The 27,605-nt window shown below is 40.1% G+C and overlaps 1 protein-coding gene and 1 long non-coding RNA gene across 3 annotated transcripts in view; one reads left to right on the forward strand and one right to left on the reverse strand.

Annotated features, from left to right (window-relative positions):
• The first annotated feature begins 804 nt into the window (after positions 1–804).
• LOC141924703 (uncharacterized) lies at positions 805–16,002 on the forward strand. Its single transcript, XR_012623643.1, has 3 exons — positions 805–818; positions 8,826–8,929; positions 15,971–16,002. It is a non-coding gene; the product is annotated as an uncharacterized LOC141924703 (long non-coding RNA).
• Positions 16,003–18,692: 2,690 nt separating this feature from the next.
• The window catches only part of MOV10L1 (Mov10 like RNA helicase 1), a 39,359-nt gene continuing 30,446 nt past the window's right edge, over positions 18,693–27,605 (reverse strand). For both annotated transcript variants that reach the window (XM_074825487.1, XM_074825486.1), the window contains exons 20-26: positions 26,961–27,060; positions 26,357–26,521; positions 24,705–24,878; positions 23,775–23,924; positions 22,070–22,177; positions 19,539–19,676; positions 18,693–18,788 (exon numbers count right to left, since the gene is read on the reverse strand). In XM_074825487.1, coding sequence (XP_074681588.1) covers positions 18,693–18,788; positions 19,539–19,676; positions 22,070–22,177; positions 23,775–23,924; positions 24,705–24,878; positions 26,357–26,521; positions 26,961–27,060 — 931 coding nt within the window. The remainder of the gene's footprint in view (positions 18,789–19,538; positions 19,677–22,069; positions 22,178–23,774; positions 23,925–24,704; positions 24,879–26,356; positions 26,522–26,960; positions 27,061–27,605) is intronic.

Genomic DNA, 27,605 nt, shown 5'->3' on the forward strand with positions numbered 1-27,605 from the left:
TCTCCTCTGCTACAGGATGTCAGAATGTTCTTTAATGAAAAATAAAGGACAATGCTAATGTTGTAATTTTACAGTTGCTCAAAGCATTCAGTTATGCTCAGTTGCTGTCTTGCTATTTCTGTGCATCAGCCTTCAAATAAATGGTATATTAAGAGGAAGGAAGGTTTTAACCCTACATCTTGACATACAGAGGTAGCATTGGAGGGATTCCTTGTCTTGCATGTTTGTTAAGGAATTCTAGCTGGGTGGCTTCTGCATGGAGCTCTGAGATCTGCAAGATAACCTGTGCTGCCAGAAGGCTGAGCATACTGCTGCTACCTTGGAGGGAGTTTAGGAAGAGAGCAGTGGAGGCAAAAGAGAGAGGCCATGATCCAGGAGATACAGAAATGCAGGAGGAACAGAGCAGTGAACTCTGCATGGGCTTGTGGAATAAGAAGAGAGTTGAGGTGAGGGACAGTAACTCTGGTTCACAACCACCCTAAGCAACTTCCAGCCTGTTTTCTCATGGGTCTGTGATTCTGTACAGGGTTATGAGTCCACAGCTCCCCTCTCCCTGCAGCGTGGGTCAGACCTCTGTGTCTTGTTCTGGAGAGATGCACGTGCCTTTCACTGCAAAGATTCCTTTACATATGCTTAAGAGGGAGTTAATCTGGCCTTTCCATTTTTGCTGCCACAGAGTGAAGATGATTCCAGGGAGATGGACAGCTCAAGCAAATGAAGGGGAGAAAGAGTTCTCATCCAGGTAGTCTCTAGCCAGCATTGCATCACATGTCCAAGTAAAGACGTGAAGGGGAAGGGAAATGAGGAGAGGCAAGGAGGTAAGTGAAACTCCTGCATTTTTCATCAGTTTTTGTTCATGCAGGTTGCAGTCTTTTTGATAGGGACCATTAACTGTCATCATCATTCAGCTGTTCTAACTACACAACTATTTTAACTCCCTTGCACATATTGGCAAAATTAATACAGGTCATTGTTTAACACTTGGTATTGTCCATTTAACTGTAAGGAAATGAGAAGGAGCAGCTGTGCCAACATATTATTATTAATGTATTTGAAAACAGTGAGTAATCTACACAGTTCAGTTATGGGGATCCCCATGTCCCCAAGCCAGGATCACAGAGATTTACATTTTAATTGATATTTTATTCTGTAAAGGAAAATAAAAGCCCTCAGCTGCCTAAGTCCTTACAATTAATTAGGCACATAATACTCCATAAAGATTAACAGTGCCCTCCTCCCAGGAGCACTCAAAAAAAACCACCCCAAAAGGCAAAAGAAGCACTTTAAAATCTGTAAGCTATCAGTACAACATGTCTAACAACAGTTCACAATCCACAAAACAGCACATGCTTTGCAGTGAGTAATTACTCATTAGAATTGTCAGGCGTGGCATGAATTTGAGCACATATGGCATCCCTAATTTCTGTTGCCTGCTTTAACCTTAAGTCAGTAGTTCTTATGAGGGCACACTGTTTGGTTAAGCGATTCACCAGTATGTAGGTCCTGCTCCACAAAAAAATATTTGCCTCTAGTTTTCCAGTTACAGACTGTGACAAAGGCAAGTCACGGCCGTACGTACATGGTTTTACAATCTTGACATCCAGGTGATTGTCAAGCCAGTGCCATTTTGCTTTTGTGTTCCACATGCACAGGCCAGCCCTACCCTTAATTTTCTGAATGTACTGGACTGCTAAGTAAAATTGCTGAGAGCTCGTTTCAGTACTTGAATGGATTTCTTCAGTCATGTACCATGGCCCTGAAGGACTGGAGTACCTCCCTTACAGCCATGACATCCTCCAGACATTGTGGAGCCGTTACTGGTCATCCCATGTCAGCAAGGCAGTATAATCCCACCTACCATGCTGCGTCTTGTTCTGCTGCTCCTCAAGTGTTGATGGATGAGAATGCAGCATTCATCCTGTTTGCCAGATTTATCGTATGCTCTGTGCTCAGTCTCCATACTCAATGCCTTCGTATAATGATGAACTGTCTCTCTGATCTGGTGTCCCAAACCACAACTGCCAGTAAACACAGAACCAAACAGTGTGCAGGCCCTGCAAAGCCATATGCCTTGGCAGACTAACCCAACTTCTGCCCTTGAGCCTGCTAAGAAAAAGCAAGTCTCACAATGCACCACAGGGAATTGTCCTCCTGGGAACAGCTCTGCATTCCCATGGAGAGGGTGGATTTGCCCCTGCCAACTGCCATAAGACCATTATGCACAGCATGAGCACTGGTAACTCTTGACTGGAGCCTGTTAGGCAAGGCGGCATGTGTGGGAGTGAAGGAAGTTTACCTGTCTCAAGCTTGGCATCCACATGTGCAGACATGTGGATACTTCTTAATATGTACCTGCCTCGTAAGGTCAATTAATTTTTGTACATTGAGTTATGGGGGTCAGGCAATCTTTTGGCAGATGTTGCTGGGTATGAATTTGGGCATCGGCCTATCCTGAAGAGATGTTCCCATGTAAACTGAACCAGATACTGAAAGGACTTAGTATCAAGAAGACTTCAGCTGGTGACATTCTTCTGTTAGAAGAAAATATCACAGAAAAGGTACTGCAGAACCAGAATACAATCTTCAGTGGCTTTTGCTGTCTAATGTTTGCAAATGGGCTCATACAAAATTAAATCCGGTTGGTGGCCGGTCACGAGTGGTGTCCCCCAGGGCTCGGTTTTGGGGCCACTTCTCTTTAATATCTTTATTGATGATCTAGATGAGGGGATCGAATGCACCGTCAGTAAGTTTGCAGACGACACCAAGTTGGGTGGGAGTGTTGATCTGCTCGAGGGTAGGGAGGCTCTGCAGAGAGATCTGGACAGGCTGGAGCGATGGGCTAAGGCCAACTGTAGGAGTTTCAATAAGGCCAAATGTCGGGTGCTGCACTTCAGCCACAACAACCCCCAGCAGTGCTACAGGCTTGGGGAGGAGTGGCTGGAGAGCTGCCAGTCAGAGAGGGACCTGGGGGTGTTGATTGACAGCCGGCTGAACATGAGCCAGCAGTGTGCCCAGGTGGCCAAGAAGGCCAATGGCATCGTGGCTTGCATCAGAAATAGCGTGGCCAGCAGGGTCAGGGAAGTGATCTTACCCCTGTACTCGGCACTGGTGAGGCTGCACCTCGATTACTGTGTTCAGTTTTGGGCCCCTCACTACAAAAAGGACATTGAATTACTCGAGTGTGTCCAGAGAAGGGCAACGAAGCTGGTGAAGGGTCTGGAGCACATGTCGTACGAGGAGCGGCTGAGGGAACTGGGGTTGTTTAGTCTGGGGAAGAGGAGGCTGAGGGGAGACCTCATCGCCCTCTACAACTACCTGAATGGAGGTTGCAGAGAGCTGGAGATGAGTCTCTTTAACCAAGTAACAAGTGATAGGACAAGAGGGAATGGCCTCAAATTGCACCAGGGAAGGTTTAGACTGGATATTAGGAATCATTTCTTTACAGAACGGGTGGTTAGACGTTGGAATGGGCTGCCCAGGGAGGTGGTGGAGTCCCCATCCCTGGAGGTGTTTAAGAGTAAAGTTGACTTAGCGCTGAGGGATATGGTGTAGTTGGGAACTGTCAGTGTTAGGTCAATCGTTGGACTGGATGATCTTCAAGGTCTTTTCCAACCTAGACGATTCTGTGATTCTGTGAAATGGAGATTTCCTGGCATTTATTTCCAGACATGGGCATATTTTCTCATGGATGCCAAAACATAAATTTCTGGAACAAGAAGATTGGACAAAAACTCCAAATAAACCCAGTGCTTTGCCTAGTTAATAATAAAGCTGTTTTTAATAATAATATAGCAACAAAGAGAATGAGCTAAAATAGAAAAATCATCTGTTTTTAATATTCAAGAACTCATAATCATCTTTTCCCCTTTGAATGAGCTTTGACTGTAGCATATACATGAATATTTTGGCTTAGTTCCAGCTCAGAGATTTAGAAGTGACTGAAGTAAAGAGCTGAGAAGGGAAAAAATTCTTGCAGCATTTCTGAAAAAAATTAGAGTCCAAATGTATGTGAGAAATAGAGTCAATTCTCAACAGCAATGATCAGTATCGGTGCCACAGATACTGCCTTAGGTAGCACAGTGAAAACATGTTTTTACCCGTCAGAACCAGCTGGAGTCCAGCAGCAGTAGGTGGCATCTGCACCCCACCCTGCGGTAGGGCTGCTGCGTTCCTGTGATTTCCCTGACAGAAGCACATGAAAGCTGGCACAGATGAGACTCCTCACAACTTCTGCATGCACACCGTGCCTATTACCTGCTCAGTCTGTATCTCCTGAATAAGTCAGGTTTGCTGCGTGCTAGCGTGCCACAACACCATGTTTGCATCTGCAAACTCAGTGTCCTCATCTGATCTGCACATGTCCAATAGTCTTTTCTTCAGGATGTCCAGCAGCTGGGTCTGAACCATCACTGCAACTGAACTGCCCAATGCTTAGAAGCAAGCAACAGTGAAGTCCTTCTAGTTTACCCAGTAGCCTTGTCCCAGCTCTTCACAGGGCTTAGTAGCTTAGCTGTAGGGTGGGACAAAGGCAAGAAACCTGCCTGGGCTGAGGAGGAACAGGAACTAGTTCCCCAGGAAACTGGAGTGCTGGGCAATGCCAGGCAGGGTCGTTAGTGTGACTGTCGTTTTCGCTGTCTGCATCTGTGTTATCTAGAATTTTGGCCTATCCATCTGAAGTATCCTAGCTTCTCATGCCCTCGAACTAAGTAAAACTACAGTTAAAAACATGAATAATAAATATATTTTCTGTCATTTACATCCTCTGAGTAGTTCTATGGACTTAATGTTAAAATGGTGTGCAAGCAAATTTGATGCCTAACATTATCACAAAGCAAGCTAAACTGGTAAAGGTTTGAAGTAATACTTCAATAAAAATTGAAGTAATGTCTTGTTCCAGAGACAGTAATTATCTGTCCTCCAGTAAAGGACAAAATTGCAAACAGATCCTCCTAGGTATGTTGTAAAGAATTTCTGCTTGCTTCAGACAGTTTAGACAAATTTAATTTTTTAATTTGGCTTTATTTGTCTTATTTCAGAAGTTTATTGAAGAAACATTTTTATCTTCACCTTCCTATGAGAAGGACACAGGTTTGAACAATAACGATTCTAATTAGGTGTAAGGAAAAAAGTTATTGTAATGGTGGTCAAACACTGGAAGAGGTTGCCCAGAGAAGCTGTGGACTCTCCATCCTTGGACCTATTAAAAACTTGGCTGTACATGGCCCTGAGCAACCTGACCCTCTTGGACAGGCTCAGAGCAGTGGGGATGGACTAGTTGATCTACAGAGGTCCCTTCCAACAGCCTTATGTTACAGAGGTAGCATTTCACATCTATTACATCTGGAAAGATGCCCAAACCCAGAAAGAAACTATGCCTTTGAGAGCTACTGAGGTGTAAGTGCTGTATAGCTGCTGCAAATCATGTCCCTCCGTTCCTGGCTGCAAACATTTTGCTTTGTAAGTGATGTCACCCCTAAGAGCTATTAAGGCAAGATTACATGCAACACATCTCCCGAAGAGCTGGATTCTCATCTATCAACATAACAGTTTTTTCATGTAATCCGACGAATGTAACTAATGTAGCCTTGGGCAAAACAATTTTAATTCATGTGCTGTTCTGTTAGTTTTGGCAAACCTGCATGTGCTGCTGCTGGTTGTGTCCCTGGTTCTGTAAACCCTGATGCGCTTTCTTAATTTTATTGTCCTGTACAGTCAGACATAATAAAAAAAGTAGAAATATTCACATTAGTAAGGCTAAGCCACTGCACACGTGTTTGTAAATTGTCTGCATTTGTACACCGCTTCACACAAGCGGGCTCCAGTCTGGCCGAGCTCCTGCTGGGTGCTGCTGCAATCTAGGTGTAATAATGTGGGGGTGTTCAATATTACCTTGACTGCACTGAGCTACTGACCTCTGAATAGAGAATATCAGTGGTTGAATAATTTCCCATTATGCTGGATTTATATTATAAAATACTGATTTTGACATAAGCCCCTACTGCTAAAGTTATAAGCTAAAGTTATTGATCAACCCCCCTTTGTTTGTGGGCATAAAGACTAGTGGTGAAGTTCCTTATATAAACTGGGAACAGATGAAACCCTAACAGCTGAACAGATCAGATAGTGGGCAGGGAGGGTAAAGCTGTCAGTCATGATGCAGATGGAGTTACACTAAATTAGCATTTCCTTTGGAAAGTAGCAGGAAGATAAAATTAATATATTGCAGTAAAGGGGAAATACTTTATATTCCATCATCATCTACTACAGCCTGTTAAATAACTATTCATGTGAAAAAAACCCCACCAAATTAAGGGAATTAGTTAGTCTGCAGACAGTTTATTAAGGAGTTAATTAAAAATAATCTGAATAATTTTGAACTTAAACAACTGCTTGAACCCAGATGTTTTATTTAGTCTGGAAAAAACCTACCATTTTACCCATAATTAAGATGGGTGAGTGCCATGACACGTGGAACTACAGGCCATGTAGTCTGCCCTGCGGAGAAACTGGAGAGAACATGCTGTATAGAGTATCATAACTAATGCCAATCAGCAAGGTAAGGGCAGACGCTGCCCCAGTACGAAGGCTGTGGAATGGATGTGGCTTCTTCCTAACCCGGCTAACATCAGATCATGTAATACTGTCTGCTGGCAGGAGCCAAAGGCTTCCCAGCTCTGCACAGTGCTGTAACGTCTCCGTAGGTTCTTAGCAACTGATGCATTTTGCCGAGAGGCTGAAGAGAAGACCACGTGTTACACCATGAACCCAGAAATCCACATCTGAAGCAAATGGCATCAAATACATTTGGACAGAATTACCTATTTGGTTAATAAACTCTGAAATAATTACTTGATGTAATAGACTTTCTGAAGGCATTTATAAGACATTAAATATGTCCTTGTTAACTTTTTGATACAGAAAATTACAGCATATGAATAACTTCCATGCTGATTCACAAGCTTCTAGGTGTATGACAATAAAAACAGCATAGATATTTGATGGAAAAAGTGTATAGGCTTAGGTTATTCAGTAAAGCTTCTGCTGGAGCAGAATTAAATTAGTATATAATGACATTTTCACATTAGAAGAAAAAGTCAAGTAAAAAACAGTCAAGTAAGACAGGTAATGTCTGCAGAAAATCTGATGTTGCCCTTCAGGCGTTCAGCTTAGTGTCTGTGAGCTGTTAGTTGTTCATCATGATCCTAAAGACACAAAAGCAAAATTAGTCTTTGCAATATTAGATCACAATGTGTTTTCTTACCTGAATGTAAGATAAATACATATTTTTGATTAGTAATAGAAATGAAACTGGAAAAAATTATTAAAGGAATGTCATAGTGGCAACAATCTTTAACATTCTTTATCTGAAGAAAGAAACAAGGTGCCTGTGTAAACCGTGCTCTGCGTCACCCAGTGGAAAGCAGGAGTGACTGTGCCAAAGTCTAAACTACATAACATGAAACTGCTGGCAGTGGGAGTTAAATTGGGCTACGCAGTTTCTTTAAACGCAATAGATTTGATCAGTCTGAGGGACTGCAGAGGGTGTGCAGTCATTTCTTACTTTGCTAGGGAGAGGGAGAGGCACTGCTGGCGCAATGATGTCAGTGAGGTGGAATAATTGCTGAGGTACCTGTCTCATTCCATCTGTGCTAATGGAACTGCTCAGCTGTTAATGGATTATTACACTGCATACATCTACCACGAAATACGCAGGCAGCTGATCCAAAATTCACATGAAATCTGTAATATTCTGTTAAAAGGGGAGAGATTCGATGAGTACTGACAGAAGGTCATCATTTGAAGATTTTCAGCCCCAATGCATGCAAATACACACTGATATAAAGACAATATACTTCCTGATTTTTTTTTTTTTTTTTTTTTTTTTTAGTTCTATTACCTCCCGAGCCTTTAATGGGATTCCTTCCTTTGCAGTCAGCGGAGAGTGGATGATGTCCTTATACAGAGCTTGTATCTGCATTACATAGAGCAGTTGTTTTTCATCAAAAATGATCAGTAAGATGGAAACAGTACACAGATACTTTTAAAAAGGGAATGTTTGGGATAACCTTTAACTGGAAACTGGGACAATTTAATTTCTCATGTTCTTAACCAGTTCTGTAATTCCCAGTCTTTAAAATGAGTTAAGTAAACTGACAGCCCCACAGGTCTGACTGCATGGAAGCTGTGGGTTTGTTCACACTTTTAACATACCATTAGTTGTCTACATTTACATTCAGACACTCAGGACACTGAGTCAACATCTTCCTCAAATACCATGAGGCTTTCTGCGTACATCCCTAACCTACTGCACAAAAAGGAGAAGTGGAAAAAAAAAAGTTGAAACTCTTGAAATAAATAGATCTACAGTTTTCCTTTGCTTCTCAAAGCATGTTCAAAAAGTCTGAGAAGTCCATGAAGTTACTCACAAGTTTAAATTACATTATTCTTCATGCATGGAGTGCTTAGCACCTAGGAAAATGCCTGAATTTCAATGGCATTGCTCACATGAATGAATTTACTTCTTTGTGTCTAGGCCCTATCTTCAGATCACACCAGATAATCCCTTGAGGAGTTGTTCTGTCATTCAGCCTAAAGCTTGCCGATGCAACTTTTATTTGGAATTTTGTCTGAATACAGATACCTGCTACCTCAGGTTTGTGGATTACAATTGCTACGTGTTTCCAGCCAGAAGTACAATGCAAAAACTCCCGTTATAAAAACCTGGAAAGGGCAAATTCCTTTTACACAAGGAATTACTAAAATAGACATTTTTGGAACACAGTTGCTCCAGGATCTCAAACGTAATTTTACTTTGTGGGAAATAGGATCTCCAGGATGCACTGAGGACGAACAGAAGAGAGAGGGGAACATGCTTTTAAAGCTCTTCATTGTCTTCAAGATATTTTTTTAAATGTGCCTACTGTGTGAGGTAAGGATTAATTTCCAGCTGGTTCTTTGAATAATTTACTCTTAAAATGTCTGAAACATCACTTATAAAAGGAACATGTTTGAGACCACATTAACACGCATTTCAAACCACTGTCACCAGACTGTTCACTACCACAGCTTCACGTACGGTGCATGCAAGGCCAATTCTTGTTCATTAAGTGTTAGTCCTTCCTTAGTACATTATGACTAAAGGTAGCACTCTGCTTCTGCCTGGCTATACACAGAGTGACGCAAACACTAGGACATAAGGATGAAAACCGTAAGGGAAAGCTACCTTGAACTGTTAACACTTCTGCTGATGAACAATGTTAACATCAGGATATCACTACAAGCAGGCAGCAGGACAATAAAGATTGGCTTTTGTGTCCAGACCAAATCTTGTTAACTTCAATCCCGGGCAGATCTGCAATTTAATCTGGATAAAGATTACACAGCAATTTACAAATGACAGCATTAATCTGCCTGTAACAAATATATTTTTTTCTATTATTAACAAATTATGTAAAAATGAATTCTGCTTTTTTTGGTAATCTGTTTCTTTCCATGTGTACTTCTGCAATGAGTCACTTTTTAAAAAATCTGTTCTTTAAATTTTCTATTGCTAGATTTTTCTGTGATGGTAGCAATGACTCCACACACAAATGAGATTCACATACAGGGCACTACTATAAAGGCCACATAAGCTTATAGCACACAATCATTTTAAGGCTTAATTTCTGGACATGCTGAAGTACAAAGGGGTAATATTACAGTTACCATTTTCAGTGCAAATGGTGACATCCACCTGGAATGTATTTAGGATGACTTATTACCTAGTTAGCGGTACCTAGTACACTTAAAAACTCGGTAGTATTATACCAGATGAGGAAATCTGACTAAAGACTGATAAACAAATTGCTTTTAAAAATGGGTGGTGGCTTCAGTAAAGTTAATGAACAGCCTGAGAAGAGAAAGTCCATTGCACACTATTTACTAGCCCTTTCTTGGGACTGAATTTAAAAATCGCTACATCTGACAAACGTCAAGTCTTAAGCCAGGCAACTGCAGCACAACCTCAAGGCTATGGAAATTTGGACAGGTCAGATGAATTGCATCACCTGCCAGCGTGAGGCAGTACAGCATGTGCTGAGCTTGATTGGCTCTGCCCGCTCCAGCACAGGCTGCCAGGCCGGAGGCAGAGGCAGGGCGCTCGTGAAAACCAGCATGCTATTTCAAGGATGGAGATACTCATCTGGAGGGTTACAGGGCTGATAGTTACTGTCACTGTCCTTTTCTATAGCAAGACCTGAAGAGTCTTCAGAGCACTCTCCCCAAAACAGAAACAATAGAGGTGAAAATGCCTTTTGGTTGCTGTCCTATTCCACACAAAGGATGTCTTCATTTTAGGCACTCTACAGGGAACGTTTATGCTGGATTTCTTCTTCTGCCTCACTTATCCCATCTGTGTTGTTTCTCATTAATTTAAGGGACGCCAAGAGGGAAATTTTCATTACCCTTCTGTCCTCGTTATCTTGTTCTCTTCCTTGCTCCAGGGCACGGCTGTTAGCAACAGAATGGAAACCACCACAAGGCCCTTGACTTCCCAGTAAATATTCTCAGCACTGACAATGTGCATGTTTTTGTGCCTCTCCCCTCCACCCCCCCTGCTGCCGGGGATTTGTACGGGTGGTGCTCTGCTCTTGCCCGCCTGCTCTGTGCCCAGGGCAGATCCTTCAGTGCTGCAGTCACTGCACCTTGCTCAGGCAACTGCTGCTCTGCCCGGCTGTGCTGTGGGCTGCAGCCCTGCCACCCTCCCTCGCCCCGGGGACACACATCTCACCCCGGGGACACCCTGCTGAAGAGGACCGACTGAAATAACAAAGGTTGCAGCATTAGGGCTTTTCCTTTGGATCACATTTTTGTCTTATGGTCAACATGGTACATGTAGTTGCTTATCAAGTCTCGCTATTAGGGACAACCCTGCTTCCCCTTTGCCCCTTACACTATCAATTTCTCAGGACGATGACTCAGATTCACCGATTCCTGGGTCAGGATTAAGGTGAAACAACACCAGGGATTCTTCAATTCACACAACTCAATTTTTATTCGCTCACAACAGATAATTGGCATGAAACTTTATCAGTGGTCTTTGCATCCTCTGCAACAGGCATTAAACTTACACCGACTAGTGGCAGATCTTATAACATACCCTGATAAGTCTTAAACATGCTCAGACAAGCCTTAGACATGCCCGAACAAGCCTTGCCTTATATGTGGGCATACAGAGTAAAAATGGGAGGGAAAAGGGAAGAGAGGTAAGGAGAGAGAGACAAAAAGGAAGATTTCACCAGTCCTGGTTCCATCGTTGGTCCAGCCAGCCCAGGGGTCCAGTTCTGGTGGGGTGCAGCCACCTGGGGCTTTGACTTGTGCCCTTTTATAATTCCTTGCCCCTCCTCCATGTGGGCACTTGGACTCGTTAGACTAATTAGGCATCATGCGCAGTTTATACTTCTAGAGTTCTCCTTGCTTTTAGCACATGCGCAGTTTGTACCTTCAGATTCTTCTGGAAATGAGTCGGTGGGCTCGGGGGTCATTGGGGAGTTACTCCCCCCTCCTTGCGGGTGTGACTGTTGTTTGACCTTTCGTGAAAACGGCTTCTCTATCGGTGGTTCACAGAGTCACTCAGGATAGGGAAGTTCAGCCTCTGAAAAGTGTGGTCCCACCTCTCCAGGACCCTCTCCTCTCACCGCGCCTCCCTGCCATCACCTGCACAGCCCCGGCCTTTCCACAGAAACAGTTTCCTTTGCCAAAGTTCTTTACCAGATGGTTGAGACATTAACTGTGGTTTCATTGGACGGTCACACATGAGCAGGGCTGCTCTGGTTGCTCTGACTCCTCTAAACACACTCAAATATTGTGATAGTGGTCACCCACCAGGTTGACAGTGTTGGGGATCATCTTCCCGGTATTCGTACAGGGACACATTTTGTTGCTTTTCAGACACATTATTAGGAATATACGGATTGCTTATGAAAACTTCTGCTAAGCATCATTGTACTAAAAGGCACATTAAGGGATAGCTTTCTGTTCACAAAAAAGCAGCCAAATACCCCAGCTTTTATTGAAGCAAAGTGGTTTTTGGACCCCAGATTTACTGTATGCCACTAAAGATGTGCCCAAGCATGCTAAAACCTGACACATAGGATATGTTTCATGGACCTCCTCCCTGCACTATCACCTGTAAGGTTTTATGAAGGAACTGAGAAGCCACAAAGCACAATGCACCCAGTTCCCTCAGCCACCTTCTGGAACAGCATCACCTGCACCTTCAGATACCCACGTGCAGGTTCAACACTACTCCCGGATAGCTGCCCGCAAGGAGAGTGCACATGGAAATATTTCTCTATTATTCACCTTCTTTATTCATCTCTGCTATCTTTTCTACTCTGAACTTCCACTACTTCTCACCTTCCCTTACTTTTGATAGTTTGGAAGCACTTTTTTCCCAGCTGAAAGAACTACAAGGAGCGAACGATGAACCACAGTATTTACATATTTTACCTTTTACATTGTGTGTACTCCAAAGTGTAAAAAGAAAAGCAGCTGTATTTTCCTTGAAGATGGCAACTGAATTCTATCATATTAAAGCATACCAAAAGCAAATGAAAAAGGACCCAAGTTCTGTCGAGGACTTCTCTACATGGGAATGTTATTTCCCATTAGGAAGGGTATATATTTGAACAGCTGCTGAACTCCCATGTTTATTTTGCATCACACACACTTGAACTGTTCATTCATTTTAAAGCAACCTAAGATAATTCATGCAAGTCTCTTGGACTTGCACCGTGGGTGTTGTTATTTGAGGAGTGCTGTCACAATGAATAGCTCTCTGCATTTATTAGTAAACCAAGGTCTTTGGCACCAGGTTTTTGTAAATTTAAATTTATTCACAAACCTAGTAAGACTGTACTTAAATAGGCCTTATTTTATTCTCCATGTGATCACTGCTGTTATGAGACTAGTTTGATTATCAATTGCATGTAATACCTCACATTAACATACTTCCTCATGTTACGATGTACTGAGCTCTGCCATCATGACTCAGAATTATTTTACTAATGCAGCTTTTCAGTAGCTAGCAATCACTGAAACATTTCATTTTGTGCTACTGTATTCCACAGATGTAAACCAGTTTACCTCTACATCAGCAACTTTTACATTCTCAGCAAAAGAAAAAAATTTAAATTCCAATTGTGTCATTTTCCCAACACTGTCATATGCCCTCTCAGCTATCTCAGAAACTGCTTTTTAATACCTTCTAGGAGAAAGGCTCTCCTGTGCTTCCAGGAAAAGGAGGCAAGCAGCTAGGACCCATTTCCCCTCACCCAGCTTCAGTTATCCAGAACTTGGCTTGTCTCAGCTTCTAGGCTCCCTCTTCAGTCAGTGGAAAGGGACAGGCACCTTCAGGGATTCATCTGCATATTCTAGGCACATCTTCGGATGAAGTAAACCACTTTCCAGAGTCATTTCTCTCCATCAGCTAGAGAGGTAGCCTAGACAATCTAGCTGAAGCACAGCTCTCAGGCACTGATGTTAGCAGATGACAGAGAGGAATCTCCTGTTCAGTTCTCGCACTTCCACGTCATCTGCACCTTCCAGTTAGGCAAGAGGAAGAGAAGTCACATATGAAGAGCGTTGAAGAAAAACAAGTAAAGGTGAGAAAAGTGACTAATTCTTGTGGGCTTTTTTTTTGTTTCTGTGTGTTTATGTTTATTCTTTTTAAACTAAAAATGGTTTCCCCATTTTGCCTTTGTTGACTGTATTCTTTCACTACCTATAGTCTCTTCTGGCTCCTAATTTTTTCTTCCTTGACGTTAGTATTCCTTAAAAGACCTATTAGTTCTAGACCAGAACTATTCATTTATGCCTTTTGGAAAAATTCCAAGCCTTTCCAGATTTAACATTTCAACAGCACTTTGTCCTCTATTTACATACAATTGTTAATTCCACGGTCTGCAGTTTGACTTCTGTCCTGCTACAGCACATCACCTTCCCACTTACTGTACTTCTGTGAGACACTGCACTGGAAGTGTTTCCTTTTGCTCTTCTAGAACAATTCTCAAGAAGCCGGCACTGAAATATCTTTAAAGAGATAGTGAAACATAACGACACTTAAGGCTGTAAGGAAATTTAAGCAGTTTAAAAGGATTATTTTACACTCCCACTCTTCACCATGTGCTGGAAGAACTCCCTTCCCCACAGCTTAGAGACATATTGCAATTTTCCTTACCATTACTACTATAAAAAAGCCAATTGTTTAAATAATCAGAATATATAATTTAACAAGCCTGGTAAAACTGAGACAAAGGAATTGTTTCTGAATCTGTGAATGAATGCTGACATTCTCTTTTGTTAGTTTCAAAAAACCAATATTGCTTTTTAAAAGACTCTGTTTCTTATTAAGACTTAGAATATTCATTATTCTGGTATCTGAGCTCCAAAACATGCAGCACAATACTCCTTGACACCTTGAAGCTATTTTATTTAAAGAAGAAAAATCTATTAAACTTTCATAAACTTTCAAAAGTCTATAAACTTTACTTTCAACATTGTCAAGTCAAGGTTGCAGAAGACAGTAAATAGAAGGTGAAGTTGCCTGCACACTCTGAATTCTATTTCTTGCTCCACACTGATCTAATGTCCTTACTGGAATAATGGGCCCCATGGGAAAAAACACGATCACAGGTGGTGTTGAATACAGGTTGTAATTACAGCCTCATATTTTTTTTTTTTCCCTTTGGGTGCAGACTGGCCATTTTTCAGAAGGATGAAGGATAGACACAATTAACAGGGCTCCCACTCCCCATTATCTGGAAAAACACTCACAGCATATCTGTGAGGCCTGATCAGCATGGCACTGGGCAGCATCCGGCCTGCTCGTGTCCTGGACTACTGAGCTGGTATGACTTGAAATAATTAGGCTCATGTCAGAGGCCCACAGTTTGATCTTCAAAATGTTACTACGTAGTTGGTAGGGATGTAACTTTTATTAGATAAAGTGCAGTTAAACAGCTGTTATGAAAAAAATGTGGAACTAGCAGAAATAACAAATGAAACATATAAAAATTCTTGCCCAGCAACTCCTGCATCTATCAGTGATTGACTGTGACCTGACCTACATACACTGCACCAGTGTGGACAGATGAACAACAGCAATCCAAGGGGAACGTAAAAACATTAAAAATAGTCAGTGGAAGACTATAATAAATGATATAAGGGATTGCCACTCTAACAAAGTGTTCATATTCTGAAATACTAGTACAACTGCTGCATACTTTTACTTGTGATCTAAATGCAGCCACCTACAAGTTAAGGTACATCTTTCAAAAAGTAAAGACCATCCATTAAGGGAACTCTTGCTGCCATGGCAGAGAATCCAGCTGTTGGGACCACTGCAAGGTTGAGACCACTGGGCTTTTCCAATGGCTTCACTGGATTTTTAAAGGTATTTTTTAAATTTTAATACTTAACTGTTTGTGTTAAATAGCTCAGGAATTGTCTGCTTTACAGACTACCTCTTTCTCAGTCTCTTGCTCTTCTTAAGCCCATAATGGCTAATACAATATTTAGAGGGAAGAGGAGAAAGAGGAATTTGTAATAGTGTTCCTGTGTTCTCTGACATGCTCCTCAAGACATGGTGGAAGCCACCTGTCTGGCTTCTGTAATTTCTTAGTAAGGCAAGGAATTAATAAATCAGAAACTGCCATGCCAAAGTCTTTTTCTGGGAAAAGACTGTTCCTGTAAACAGAACTGAATAACTGGAACAGGGTTTTCATGCAAAGCAACACTTTGTTTGACTGTCTCTAAAAGAAAGAGACTGACTCTCAACTGTCTCTGTCATTGCTACTTCTGCATGCAGTGGCTGATCCTCTTTTTTTGCATATCTCCAAAAAAATTTATGTAAATTTTTGTCACCATAAAAATGAAAGATGATTTTAACCAATAGTGAGAACGCTGTTTTCTCCCATTTTCCTCATTCTAGCTCATCAGGCCCTATGACTTCATGAGAGAGATGACTAGAATATTGAAGTTAAGACCTCTGGAACAACCAGCTCTGCCAGCACATCAAGGTGCCAGAAGAAACTGTTCTAAAGTTGCAAACTCTACTTAATCCTGCACAATTCTAATGGGTATGTCTCTCTTCAAACAAAGTTTTCAGTAGCAGCTGGGTAGGCAGAAAGAAAGGTGAAGCATAAGCACTTCTCTGAAAGCACTTAAGACTGTCAGACACTATTCTTAGTAACTCAGGGAAAAGGTTTTCCCATTTTAGTTGTGGACGATATGAGTTACAGTAAGAACAGTTATCAGTGAAAAGAATATGAGTTTCTCCACTGGCAAAATGTAGTTGCTGGGTGAAAGATTTTTTTTTTTTCTTCCCTCAAAAATGTGTACTTGCCCTTTAGACTAAGAACTCTTCTAGAAAAATAAACACCATATATAGGCATTTATCATTTGACTTCTGCTGAGTAATAAAAGCACAATGTTCAAAAATAAATCAAGTAGTTTCCACAAAAGTAAACTGATGTCAACATCCAAACTTTACAGTTAAAAATTATTAAACATGTACCTATTAAGTATCACAGTATAACCAATCGTCTGCTACTTTGCTATGCTAAAAGTTCTGAATTAGATCTTGTGATACAGTAATCATCATCCATCTCCACTGTGATCTCTTCACTGTTCTCTGAAGAGAGCATGAGTATACTGACAAAGAATGAGGTTGGCAGGAAGTCTGAGCAGGGGTACGTCTGAACAGTGGTTTGAGAGATGTGGTATGGCACAACACAATCCCGAAGCAAGACTCTTTCAACAGGCAACTAGGACAGATTCTTAGTTAAACAACTCCCTGAATTTGATGTAGAATATTGGCAGGGCATCACCGGTGCTGGTATTTTCAGCAACACCAACCTTCTATTCTGGCCTGTCATGAGTGAACACAGTTTAAGCAGCACAGTACTGTGCTGAGGAGGCTGGGCTGAATAGTCTGGAGTGCTGTGACTCAGATGGGACACACTCACACAGGACAGTTTGAGAGAGGTAATTCTGGGTTCACCACACTATGTGTCACCATACAGTGTACCCTTATGTAGCATCTGGCTTTGATGTTTTACTGTAACTTATAAGATGGCAAACATGGTATCTACATATTGTGTGTTGCAGAGGAAATAAGTACAGGGCAGACCAGGAATGGAAGTGATGAGCAGACTAAACAAGCAAACAAAAGCCTGATATCTTTTTTCCCCTTTGTTTGTTTCTCTGTAGGCTACAGTCCTATCCAAAATACTTCTGTCTGTACAAAAAGCCATCTTGTTGTACTGGCAGTTCCTAAACGCACTGGCAAGTTGTCCAGCTATTTCTAAAGTGTTGTGTGGCAAGACTTCATCACCAAGGAGAGGACAAGAAAAAAAAACACTGTTTAAGGGCACAGCACAGTGCCCAATGAAGCTGACTGCAGGAATACTTCTAACCCATCAGTTATTTTTAACTTTGTCAAAATAAAACAAGATACTTTATTCTACAGTGTACTTGAAGAAACACAAACTGTGGTTTTAATTTTCTTTCTTTTAACCCACCATTTCAGACATTGTTCTAACATACACCACAGCACATAGCTGGACTGCAGTGGAAAACCAAGAAAATCCTGTGTGATCTCAGCTGTATACACAAAAGGCCTTAAAAACTGGAAGCAGGGTTTTTACACATGCTTGGCTTAAGATACTCAACATCAGTCAAGTGGAGATATTCATGTATCATTCCAGTTCACATTGTTCATGTATTACCGTTAACACTCCCACAACAAAATTACAAGACATGTCCTTGGGATGGTCTAGTTTTAGGAGGCACTACAGAAGTCTGAGAAAACTGAGAAGCTGAAAAAATACAGAATAAGGTAAAGCTAACATAAGAGTTCAATGATATTTTTGTTCTGAAGCTTGGAGGATTCAGGCATACTGTTATAGATTCAAGCATACTGTTCTATGCGGAGGCATATCATCATATGCATTTTAAACAAAAAAGCAAATAAGTTGCCACTACTGTTTAATAATGTTAAATTTCAACTTTTTCGCTTCTTAAAGTATTAAAAATCTTGTTTGGAGTAACTTCTAACCATTTCAAAACATGTGCCTTTCTCTGAGGGCAAAAGGTGCTGGATTTCCTCAGGACTGTTAAGTATTCTTAGTTTCAGAACAGATGAGGACTGAATGCAAACTAGTCACACCTGTCAATTAAAGGAAAAAGAAAAAAGTTTGGTTACTTTTCCATGAACAACAATTTTGATTAAGGAAAAAGAGGTTTCATCTAGTAGATAACACCCATTTAACAACATATTATGTGTTACTAGAAGAGCCATGTTTAAATCAATCTTCAAGCAAATTTAATTACAGTAAAGTCACCTTAAACATTTCCCCTGAAACCCCCCACGCCCAAATCCTTATGGTCAAATACATAATGGATCATTTGGGGATATGTAAAATACCAAAGTCAATGACAGCTCTTACTTAATATTTAATGCTCAGACTCCTATGGGGTGGGAGAAAATATGGTTACGTTACATGTTATGTTTACAGTACTTAAGAATGCAAAAATCAAATCTACTATGATAATCACAGGTTGTTGTATTTATCAATCTTTCAAATGATACTATCTTTAAAAACACTGTAAACTGATCCATATCTAGCAAGGTTAAAGTGAAGACCAGACACTCACTTCTGCAGGCATTCCAGCTCCGAAGGCAGGTCACAACCTACATAAACTCTATTCATTAGACTGTATTCCAACAGTGCACAAAAACAGGGATCCTACAAGAGAAAATTAATGTTTAATTTAAATGATCTGTGAAGTGAGTTTTCAAACAAATTAACATGGCATATGAACGCAGGAGATTTAAGAGGACCTCTTCCAGAAGCAGAACTCTACAAATTGTGCAAGAATGGATTAACGTGGGAGGAAGATACCTACAGCCGCATAAGTTACATTTGTTGCACATAGGTGCGGGGAGACTAAACTTTCTATTCAGACCATTTCTGTAATACTGCTTTCCTTCTTATCCAGAAAGTCAGACATAACATCTTATCAGATATTAAGAAAAGCTCACCTTATTCCTATGGAAGGACCATATATGGGTTCAAGATGAGGCTGTTACATAAATTGGGAACAATCACTTCTACCACCCTCCATTTCAAAAGTGAAGCAACTGCATTTTGTGAAGAATCTGACTGCCTAAGGTTATTCAACACGTGTTTACTGGACTTGCAGGCTGCTGGAGAACTTCTGCATGGAGGTTCTGACCTCTTCTAGGGAGAAAAAGGAGGTAGAAGCCCATAGGTGCAGATCAGCATTACCTCTGTGCTTGGAAGTCTGCTGTGTGGGTGCCTGAACTGTCCATACTCATAAGAACCTACAGAATTCAGATATTCCCGAAGGCAGGCTGAGGACAATGTACCAGTTCTTAACATAATTTGATATTCCCTCACATCAGATTAAAACCCCAATTTTCATTTCCTGTAGCAAATACCACATGCAATTAAAGATATAAAACCAAAACTTACTTTCACAAGAACATGAGGATTTCCCACGACAATCAGTAAAGCTTTTGCTCTAGTAATTGCTACATTAAATCTCCTTGGGTTAGAGAGAAAGCCCAAGCAGCATTTGTCATCACCAAGTAAGTCTTCATGAGATCGCACCTAAAATTAATTATGGATAATTTTAGAAATAGAGTAATGAGAAAGCAACTTACCTAGCCATAGTGTAACTTTAACATAATATTTGCTTACTGCAGCAACCCACAGCTCAGCATCATCAATGTACAAGTTAACTTCATAATCCAAATTTCAGGGAGCTAGCTATTTCCCACCATTGGCCTTCCCACAGGTGTATTCTCCAACAGGCTGCTAATGCAACTTCAGCAATTTCAAGAGAATGGTGTACTAGTTTTATTTTAGCATCAGGACTATCCACTGTAATTTGAAACCCAAGATACCAAAACTGCTTCCTAAAAACTAGTGATTTTACCTTTTCAGTCTAAGAAATGCTAGAGCTGCTGGTATTCTAATTCTGATAGTTGGAATGGCAATTCAGTCTGTTTCTGCAAGCCTTCTTCAGTAGTCCCGGTGTGCTTTGATTTAACTTAGAAAAAACAGCCAAAGCAACATGCTATAACTACTGCTTATTACATTTTCACCTCCATCTATTTTATCTATATTTGAACCCATCTTTGATTAAAAAAAATTTCATGACCTAAAGAATGAGTTCTTATAAATAGGACCATAGTACATACCTCGAACTAGCTTGAGATACAATGGTGGATTGAAAAGCTATGGTATGACACAGAACAAAGGAAGTAACCATAGTACCACTGCCCTCGGGAAAAAACAAGCCAGAAAAATCCCACAAACTCTTTGCCCAAACCACAAAAGACTCCCCAAAAACCAGCTGTTCCTCCACCCCACATTCAGGTTGCTTTCCAGTGTTCTGGTTGTTTACACAGCTATTTTATCCTCCTCTCTCCTGGAAATCCTATGTACTCCTGTTAGAAGTAGTCCAGTACTGGTCATATCTTCAGCTACAAATTCCTGGCCTATACTTCCTCCTTTGATCAGTTTGCCTTATATGCCATTACTCAGACTTATACAGGCTCTGCCTGTACTGTACATTCTTGACCAGCCCAGCCCTGAGGGATCCCAGGTCACAAACCCTTCTGGAGCTCCACATTCCAAACACTTGAATTTTTTATTTTAGAGACTTACTGCACCAAAACCACATTACCATCTGGAAAAAAGCAAGCATATGCAGACTTCTTTTGTGTTCTGAACTGAATTCTACACTGTAGAAATACAACTATCTAGGGCCCATAATACCCACCAGAAAAGTCTAAACCCTCAAATACAATCATGTACACTGATCTTATATCACTTGCTGATTCAAAGTATTAAGTTAGCCTTTCCCTAAAGTTTCCCAACTGTCTCTTCCACTGATCCAGCACAGATTTTTACTTCTGCCCAGGAGTTCAGTGTGCCTACAAGAGTGTGCGTTTGATGGATGTTGTTTCAGAAGGTAAAGGATTGGTATCACATATTCTGGTAGCAAGAAGCTGTCTGCAAAAAGCTTCAGTAGCTATAAGCTGCTGCTTACACTTCTCCGCTCCACACTGATTTCTCCTTCATAGTACAACGAAAAGTCTCCTGTCAAGAGCCCCAGTCAACAATCTTACATGCCTGAGAAGATAAAGGGCAGAAAAGTAGACCCTAAAGAAGCTGCTGTGTTCATTTCATGCGGCTTTCATGTGAATTCAAATACCAGGGATACATATGCACTGGAGCATTTAGAGAGGGGGAACTGGCATATGCCTGCATCTAACCTCAGCTCAACCTCAGTCTTCTGAAGCCTGATATCTCAGCTGCTACAGACAGGATTCCCACACTCTAAACTGCCTGAAAACTATGACTACATCTTTGTCTGTCACCTGCAGATAACATGCACTGAGATCTTTCAGAAAAAACAGGCATCTGATGAAGCAAACAGGTCATCAAGTTTGCAAAAAGAAGGTGACAGACAAGGGCTGCCAGCTTCCAAATAACAACAGCAACTCCCTCCCAGTACTCTGACACAACCCTCTCCTCTCCTTCCCCCTCTATCAAATGCAAGGCTCAAAGGCACAAACATCATCTTTCCAAACACATGCATCTTCCCACATTTCCCGAATGCTCCCTTTTGTCGGCACTTTTCTGAAAGTCCCATTTATTGCAAAGAATGAAACCAAATACCTCTGTATTTTCATGGTTATCTAAAAATCTGTAGTGATGCAGTTTATGCCCCTATACCTTCATAATTACATAGATGTAGTCAAGCAAAACCAACTCTGAATCAAGGTGATGTACTGTTAAAATGATGGCCTGTGACTAGTGTACTGAAGTAGAAACATAGCATGGATTATTCTGTTTTCAAATACTGTGACAGACTGACAAAAATATAGCTTTTAAATTTTTAATTTTTATTTTTAAAAGCCCTGTATCAAAAAGGAAATAGAGAACTAGACACATACAAAAACTGTCCACAGGACCACAATAAATATACGTACTGTTGACAAGATGATAACTGTGTACTCCTGCCCTTGAAACTCTTCAACTGTGCCAACTCTGATGTCTGCCAAATCAATACTTCTTAGAAGAAATCTAATTTTTTCCACCTACCAAAAAAAGTGTTTGAAGGAATTTATTTTCACATTTGAGAGTGGATTACTTCAAAACTGAAAACATACTATATATACAAGTATGCAATGTCACAGGGAATGCCTACACCAAGTTTAGCCATCATCCACTAGTAAGGTTTTAAAATAAACCAGTAACTTCTCCTAAGAAATATCACACTTATTACACAACTTAGAAGAAGTACTCACTACCATCATTTAAAACCAGAAATCAACAGATTTTTAATAATCTAGATCTTAATGAGAAGAAAATGGAGCTATAAACCCTCCTCCTCCAATGTGCATTATATCCCAAACCACAGCTGTGGTAGGGCAAGCAGCTTCCCCCAGCCCCTCAAGAGAACTGTGCAGAGATTCTACCTTTGCTTGCCAGCTGCATCATGCAGAGTGAAAGACAGAAGTGTGATGTGACCTTAAGTACCCTCCGCAAAAGAGAAAGAATAAGTAGTCTCACACACTGGAATGCTGGTATATGTGGGATCAGTATATTACTATCTCCTAAAAGCTGCTTGGAGACTATACCTTAAGAGCTCCAAGAAATTCACCAAGAAAGAAATCACACCTGGCTAAGCCGAGGATTACAGTCACTGACTACTTTCTAACAAGCATTCCTGCAATACAAGGTGACTTTTTTGAAGTGGATATTACTATTGTATGTCTTACATCATAGGCAGATGAAGGACAATCATTAAATGATGTGTTTTAGGGAGTACAAGAGGTTCAGTCACATCAATAAATAGTTGAAAAAATAAGTAGTAACTATAAACACAGGCAGGTGCATACACCTGACCAGTAGGATCAGTACAGGCAGAGCTCTAATTTGCTAGTTAGATTTCTTCAAAAGGTGGTGGCCTTTTCCACACACCTCACAGTGTTTCCCCCCACCCCAGGCATGGAAGGCCATGAATACCAAGATGTGAACATCAAGAAAAACAATAGGCACAGTGTCCAGAGCATCCTCTGGAAATGAAGGGAGATTTAATCTTCTTTTTAAAATGAAAGCAAACATTGCATACTAAAGAATTGAATATAAATAGTTTTAAAAATAAACCACAGCATTTGAAGCTGACATTCCACATTCTCTAGAGGTTTAAACAGCAGCACAAAATTCCGTGTCTGACTACGGAACAGCTAAGAAGTCCCAATTCCTCTAGTTTCCTCAAAGCCATAACAAGGTGACATGCCACCTACTTCACTGCATTTCCCTTTTGTTCCACTCAGTGCAGCAAGTGCCAGAATTAGATTGCTGTTCCAGCTGTTGGATAATAAATTCTTGACTCGCACTCTTTATTCCCAACAACTAAAAAAAAATCTGCTTCTGTCTCCAAAACTGCAAGCAGATTTCTCCTTAATCGTTTCCTGATTTTTAAAACTAAAGAAAGTAGAATGTCATTACTGCTGTCTTTAGGTTTAGATTTCAGTGGAAACATCATTAATGATTGATAATACACTGTGTAATAAAACACACATCAGTGAAGTTTTGAGGTATGCTTCCCTGCTTTAACAAACCACAGCCACAATCTAAAGTCACAAGATGAAGTACAGCAACTTTGATGTTCTTAGACATCTGTTACACCTGTTTACGATATGGTGTAATCACTCCAATATCAGTCACTGACACTGCAGCATTTTCATTTTTAGCAAGGTGGCAACAGTACTGCATTACTTGAACTGCTTCAGTTGGATTAAACCATGAAGGACTGTGACCTTCACGTGTTTCATTGCCCTGTATTAGGGGAAAGGAAATGAGAAGATGAAGACCTGGTGTAGAAGTGACTACATATTTATTAACAGATTATTCTTATACATCCTAAATGCAAAAAAAATGATGTAACGTTACATACAATTTCTCTTCTTCACTACATATGCATTCCAATGAACAAGCACCACCTAACATTTTATACTGTTTTTTTAAGCTGAAGATTTTATATGACAACAGTACTTCAAGCATGCAACAAATGAGTTAAAGTCTCAACTCAGAATAGTAGGTATTACCAAGGTGGTATCTTGCTTTTGTGCAAGGCAGAAGAGCTCACAACCAAGCCTCTCCAAGCAGTAAATATTATCAGTTTTGAGTAACTTCTCAGAAGACTGAAGAAAACCTTTTTTCCCAAAGTACTATTTTTTCCCCTGCCTATTTAAGTCTTAATAATTCTCTAGTTTTAGAGGCTTGTATTCATTCTTATGTAGCAAACTCTCATCAAAAGCAATCTAAAGGCAGTGATTGTAGCTCCATCTTGGTCAATGTGCTATGAATTTAAATTCGTATCAAAATGCCTCCACAATACAATTCAATGGGCAGCTGTCCAAGTTCTTAGCAAACATTTGACTTCAGTAGTTGTTTCTGAAACCAGATGGTCAGGAAGTCATATTACTTGCAAAAGAAAGTTCATTCTTTTTTCATATCCCTTCTACAATTCATTCTAAAGAAAACTCATCTACAACATCAACAAACTTCTATCAGGCTTTCTTATTCATACTCTCACTACACAAACATTTTACATACCCTTATTCCATGAAAAATTAATGGAAATCCCTTCCTGGGCAATTTCCCCCAGTGCAACAAAGAAGTCACTGCTGAAGGGTCTGCACAAACTTCTAGCTCCTTATGATAAAACAATTTAGATGGCAAGGCAAGCAATGCAGAATGTGACCTGTAGTTCTTTACAAGTTTTGTGATCTGCAAAACCAAAACACAAAATCTGTAACTCAAAACAGATAATTATACATCACACTTCACAGTACACAGCTTCCAAGCAGATACTACATTACCATCCTCTAGCACCTAGCTTTTCTAAAGCTGCCAAAGAACTGTATTAAAGGCAAAAACTGCAGGTGTGATTTTCTGAAAGTAAATACCAAATAAAAGTAGTTTTTTGAAGGACCATCTCCTTCCTCTCCAAAGGAAAAAAGAAAAAAAAAGAACTGCATGTACATGATAGATGAATTCATTCTCCAGTTTCTTCAAACATTTGCTCTATAGGCGCATTCTCTTTTTTTAAGAGAGTCAGGTTCTTTTAACGGGGTTTCCATGGATGTAACCTGTTTTTTTGAGGCAGTCTTGACAGGCAGAAAAGGAGCATCAGAACAGCTGATAGAAGCTGGCCTGAGAAACCAGAAATGGATTTGTCTTTAAATGAAAGAATCGCCTTAAGGAAGCATTCCAGTCAGTAATAACCAGCTAGAAAAAAATATGTCCTATAAAAAGACTAACATATGCTACTCAAGTCCATTGGTATCCTTAAAGCCCTCTCACTAAGCCAATTCTCCTTAAGCATTGTATAAGGAACACAACAATGAAAGATTTTAGGAGGAAGCATGACAGATTTTTCAGTAGGCTGAACCCAACCTAAAGCCTAGGGCCAAATACCCCCACTTTTTCCCCTTAAAGTCTGCCATCAGATTTGTTCTCTCCTCTGCTTACATGGTCATACAGTCATCTTTTGTTCTCAGTTTAATTCTTCAAAGTATATTACCATGAGAATGGAAAGACATCTCAATAAGTTTAACTTTAGCCCTATATTTCAGATTCAGACAATAATTTAAAGCAGCTGAAACATCTGTGCTTGTTTATGTACAGTGCTACCTCTGCCACTTAACATAGACTTTAGGTACTGCACCATACAAGAGTTTTGGGAAGCTGTCCTTGAGAGGAAGAGGTGATAAAGAAACAGGCACAGTGTCTTTTTTCCCTTCCTGAAATATGATATTTTCAAAATTAATCTTTATGTTTAAAGAAGAGGCTTTGTTAAGCTTTGTTTGCTTTTAAGTTTGTTTCCTTTGTCTTAAAAGTAGAAGTTGTACTTGGTCATTTGTGGAAAATTAAATTATGAAGTTATGGTAAATGTGGACAATGGAGATGGAAGGGAATTTGAAGCTGTTATTTAGAATTCTGCTTTGTGCACCATATTGGACTCATTTTGCTTAAGAATAGATAACTCCTTCAAAGAAGGGTTTAACATGCTGGAGGGGCTCAGCATCCTTGCTATTCAGAGTATATGTTCAAAATAATCAAGCTTTCCTAGAGAACTAATTCTCAAACTAGACTTATCACTAGGCATCAGGGAGCAAAAAGGTGTTAAAGAAACAGCAGGAACCACAGTTTCTCCTTTTCTGATTTTGATGAAAAAAAGTAATTAAAATTGTAGTTTTACTCACCAACAAAGGATTATATGCTCCACAGGCACCAAAAGCATCCTCATCTCTCAGATATATCTCTCTTGATGTCAGTCTTTCCAGCAAGGACATATTTAATCCAAAACTCAGTGCAATTTTAGATTTTATTACTGGCCCTAACTGCTTTGGATCTCCAACAAGAACTATCTGTATAAGCAATTAAAAAAAATCCATCTTGTAGTAAAACAGTTATTAAAAAAGTAGTTTCAATAACATACACATTTCAGAATTCCAAGGTCAATTTATATCAAGCATTTTGCTTTCCTCCAAACATCTACTGTGTTTGTGAAGAAGGGTTAGGCCCAGGACAGAAGTACATTGTTGTCTTAAACTAAGAAAGCATATTTTTATTTTGACATCTTCCACACACTGAATTCTGTCCTACCAATACAGATTTGTTTTAGATGGAAAACAACTCGTTTAAGCATGGGAAATGGATATTGTGGATGAGTAGGATTAATTTCAAGTACTCAGAACTCCATACTCATTACCAAGAAATGGCTGCTTGCATTCTACATCATTCACAAAAATTAAAACAGTAAATCAAAACTTTTTTCCTCTCAGTAAATGATGCTAAGACAACTACCTGTCCATTAGCTTCTGAAATCAACCCAAGAGGAATCAGGCTCTCTGGTTCACTTGCTTGCCCTGCCTCATCCAGAATCACATGAGTGAAGTGTCCAAGCCTAGAATTAAATAACATGAACCCAAAACAGGGCTGTTTTCAGATTAGTTCATTCTGCCACCCTGTGGTTGACCTCAGCAATTCTGTTAACTTCCTTATCAAGCATGCCAGGCAACTCCACACACACACACACAGAGCAAAGATGGATATTTTCAACATGGACTATGCAAAAAACAACACGGTAACTTTAATCCGTCATCTTTGATTTCACTTACGTAATCTGATATACACAACCACTGGTTATCTAGTTTAATTAAAGTATTGTTTATACCAAAGTTAAGACAATTAGAAAAGCTTTCTTTGTTCTCAACTTCCTTCAGCTATTTAATTAGAACAATGCACTTGGTGTAGCAAAGACAATCCACAGACTTTGCTTCTACTGAACAACCCAAGCCAGTTAGGCTTCAGAGGGTCCTTTTACAAAGTTAAAATCAAAATCAGAGAAATCGTTAATTAACAGCGCTTGACATGGTGGTTGTTTAGTAAAGGTGACTTGATAAAAACCAAATACAATATAATTTTTAGTATAACAATCATTTTGAGCTA

Source organism: Strix aluco, chromosome 5, assembly GCF_031877795.1.
Source record: "Strix aluco isolate bStrAlu1 chromosome 5, bStrAlu1.hap1, whole genome shotgun sequence".
In the NCBI taxonomy this organism is placed as follows: Eukaryota; Metazoa; Chordata; class Aves; order Strigiformes; family Strigidae; genus Strix; species Strix aluco.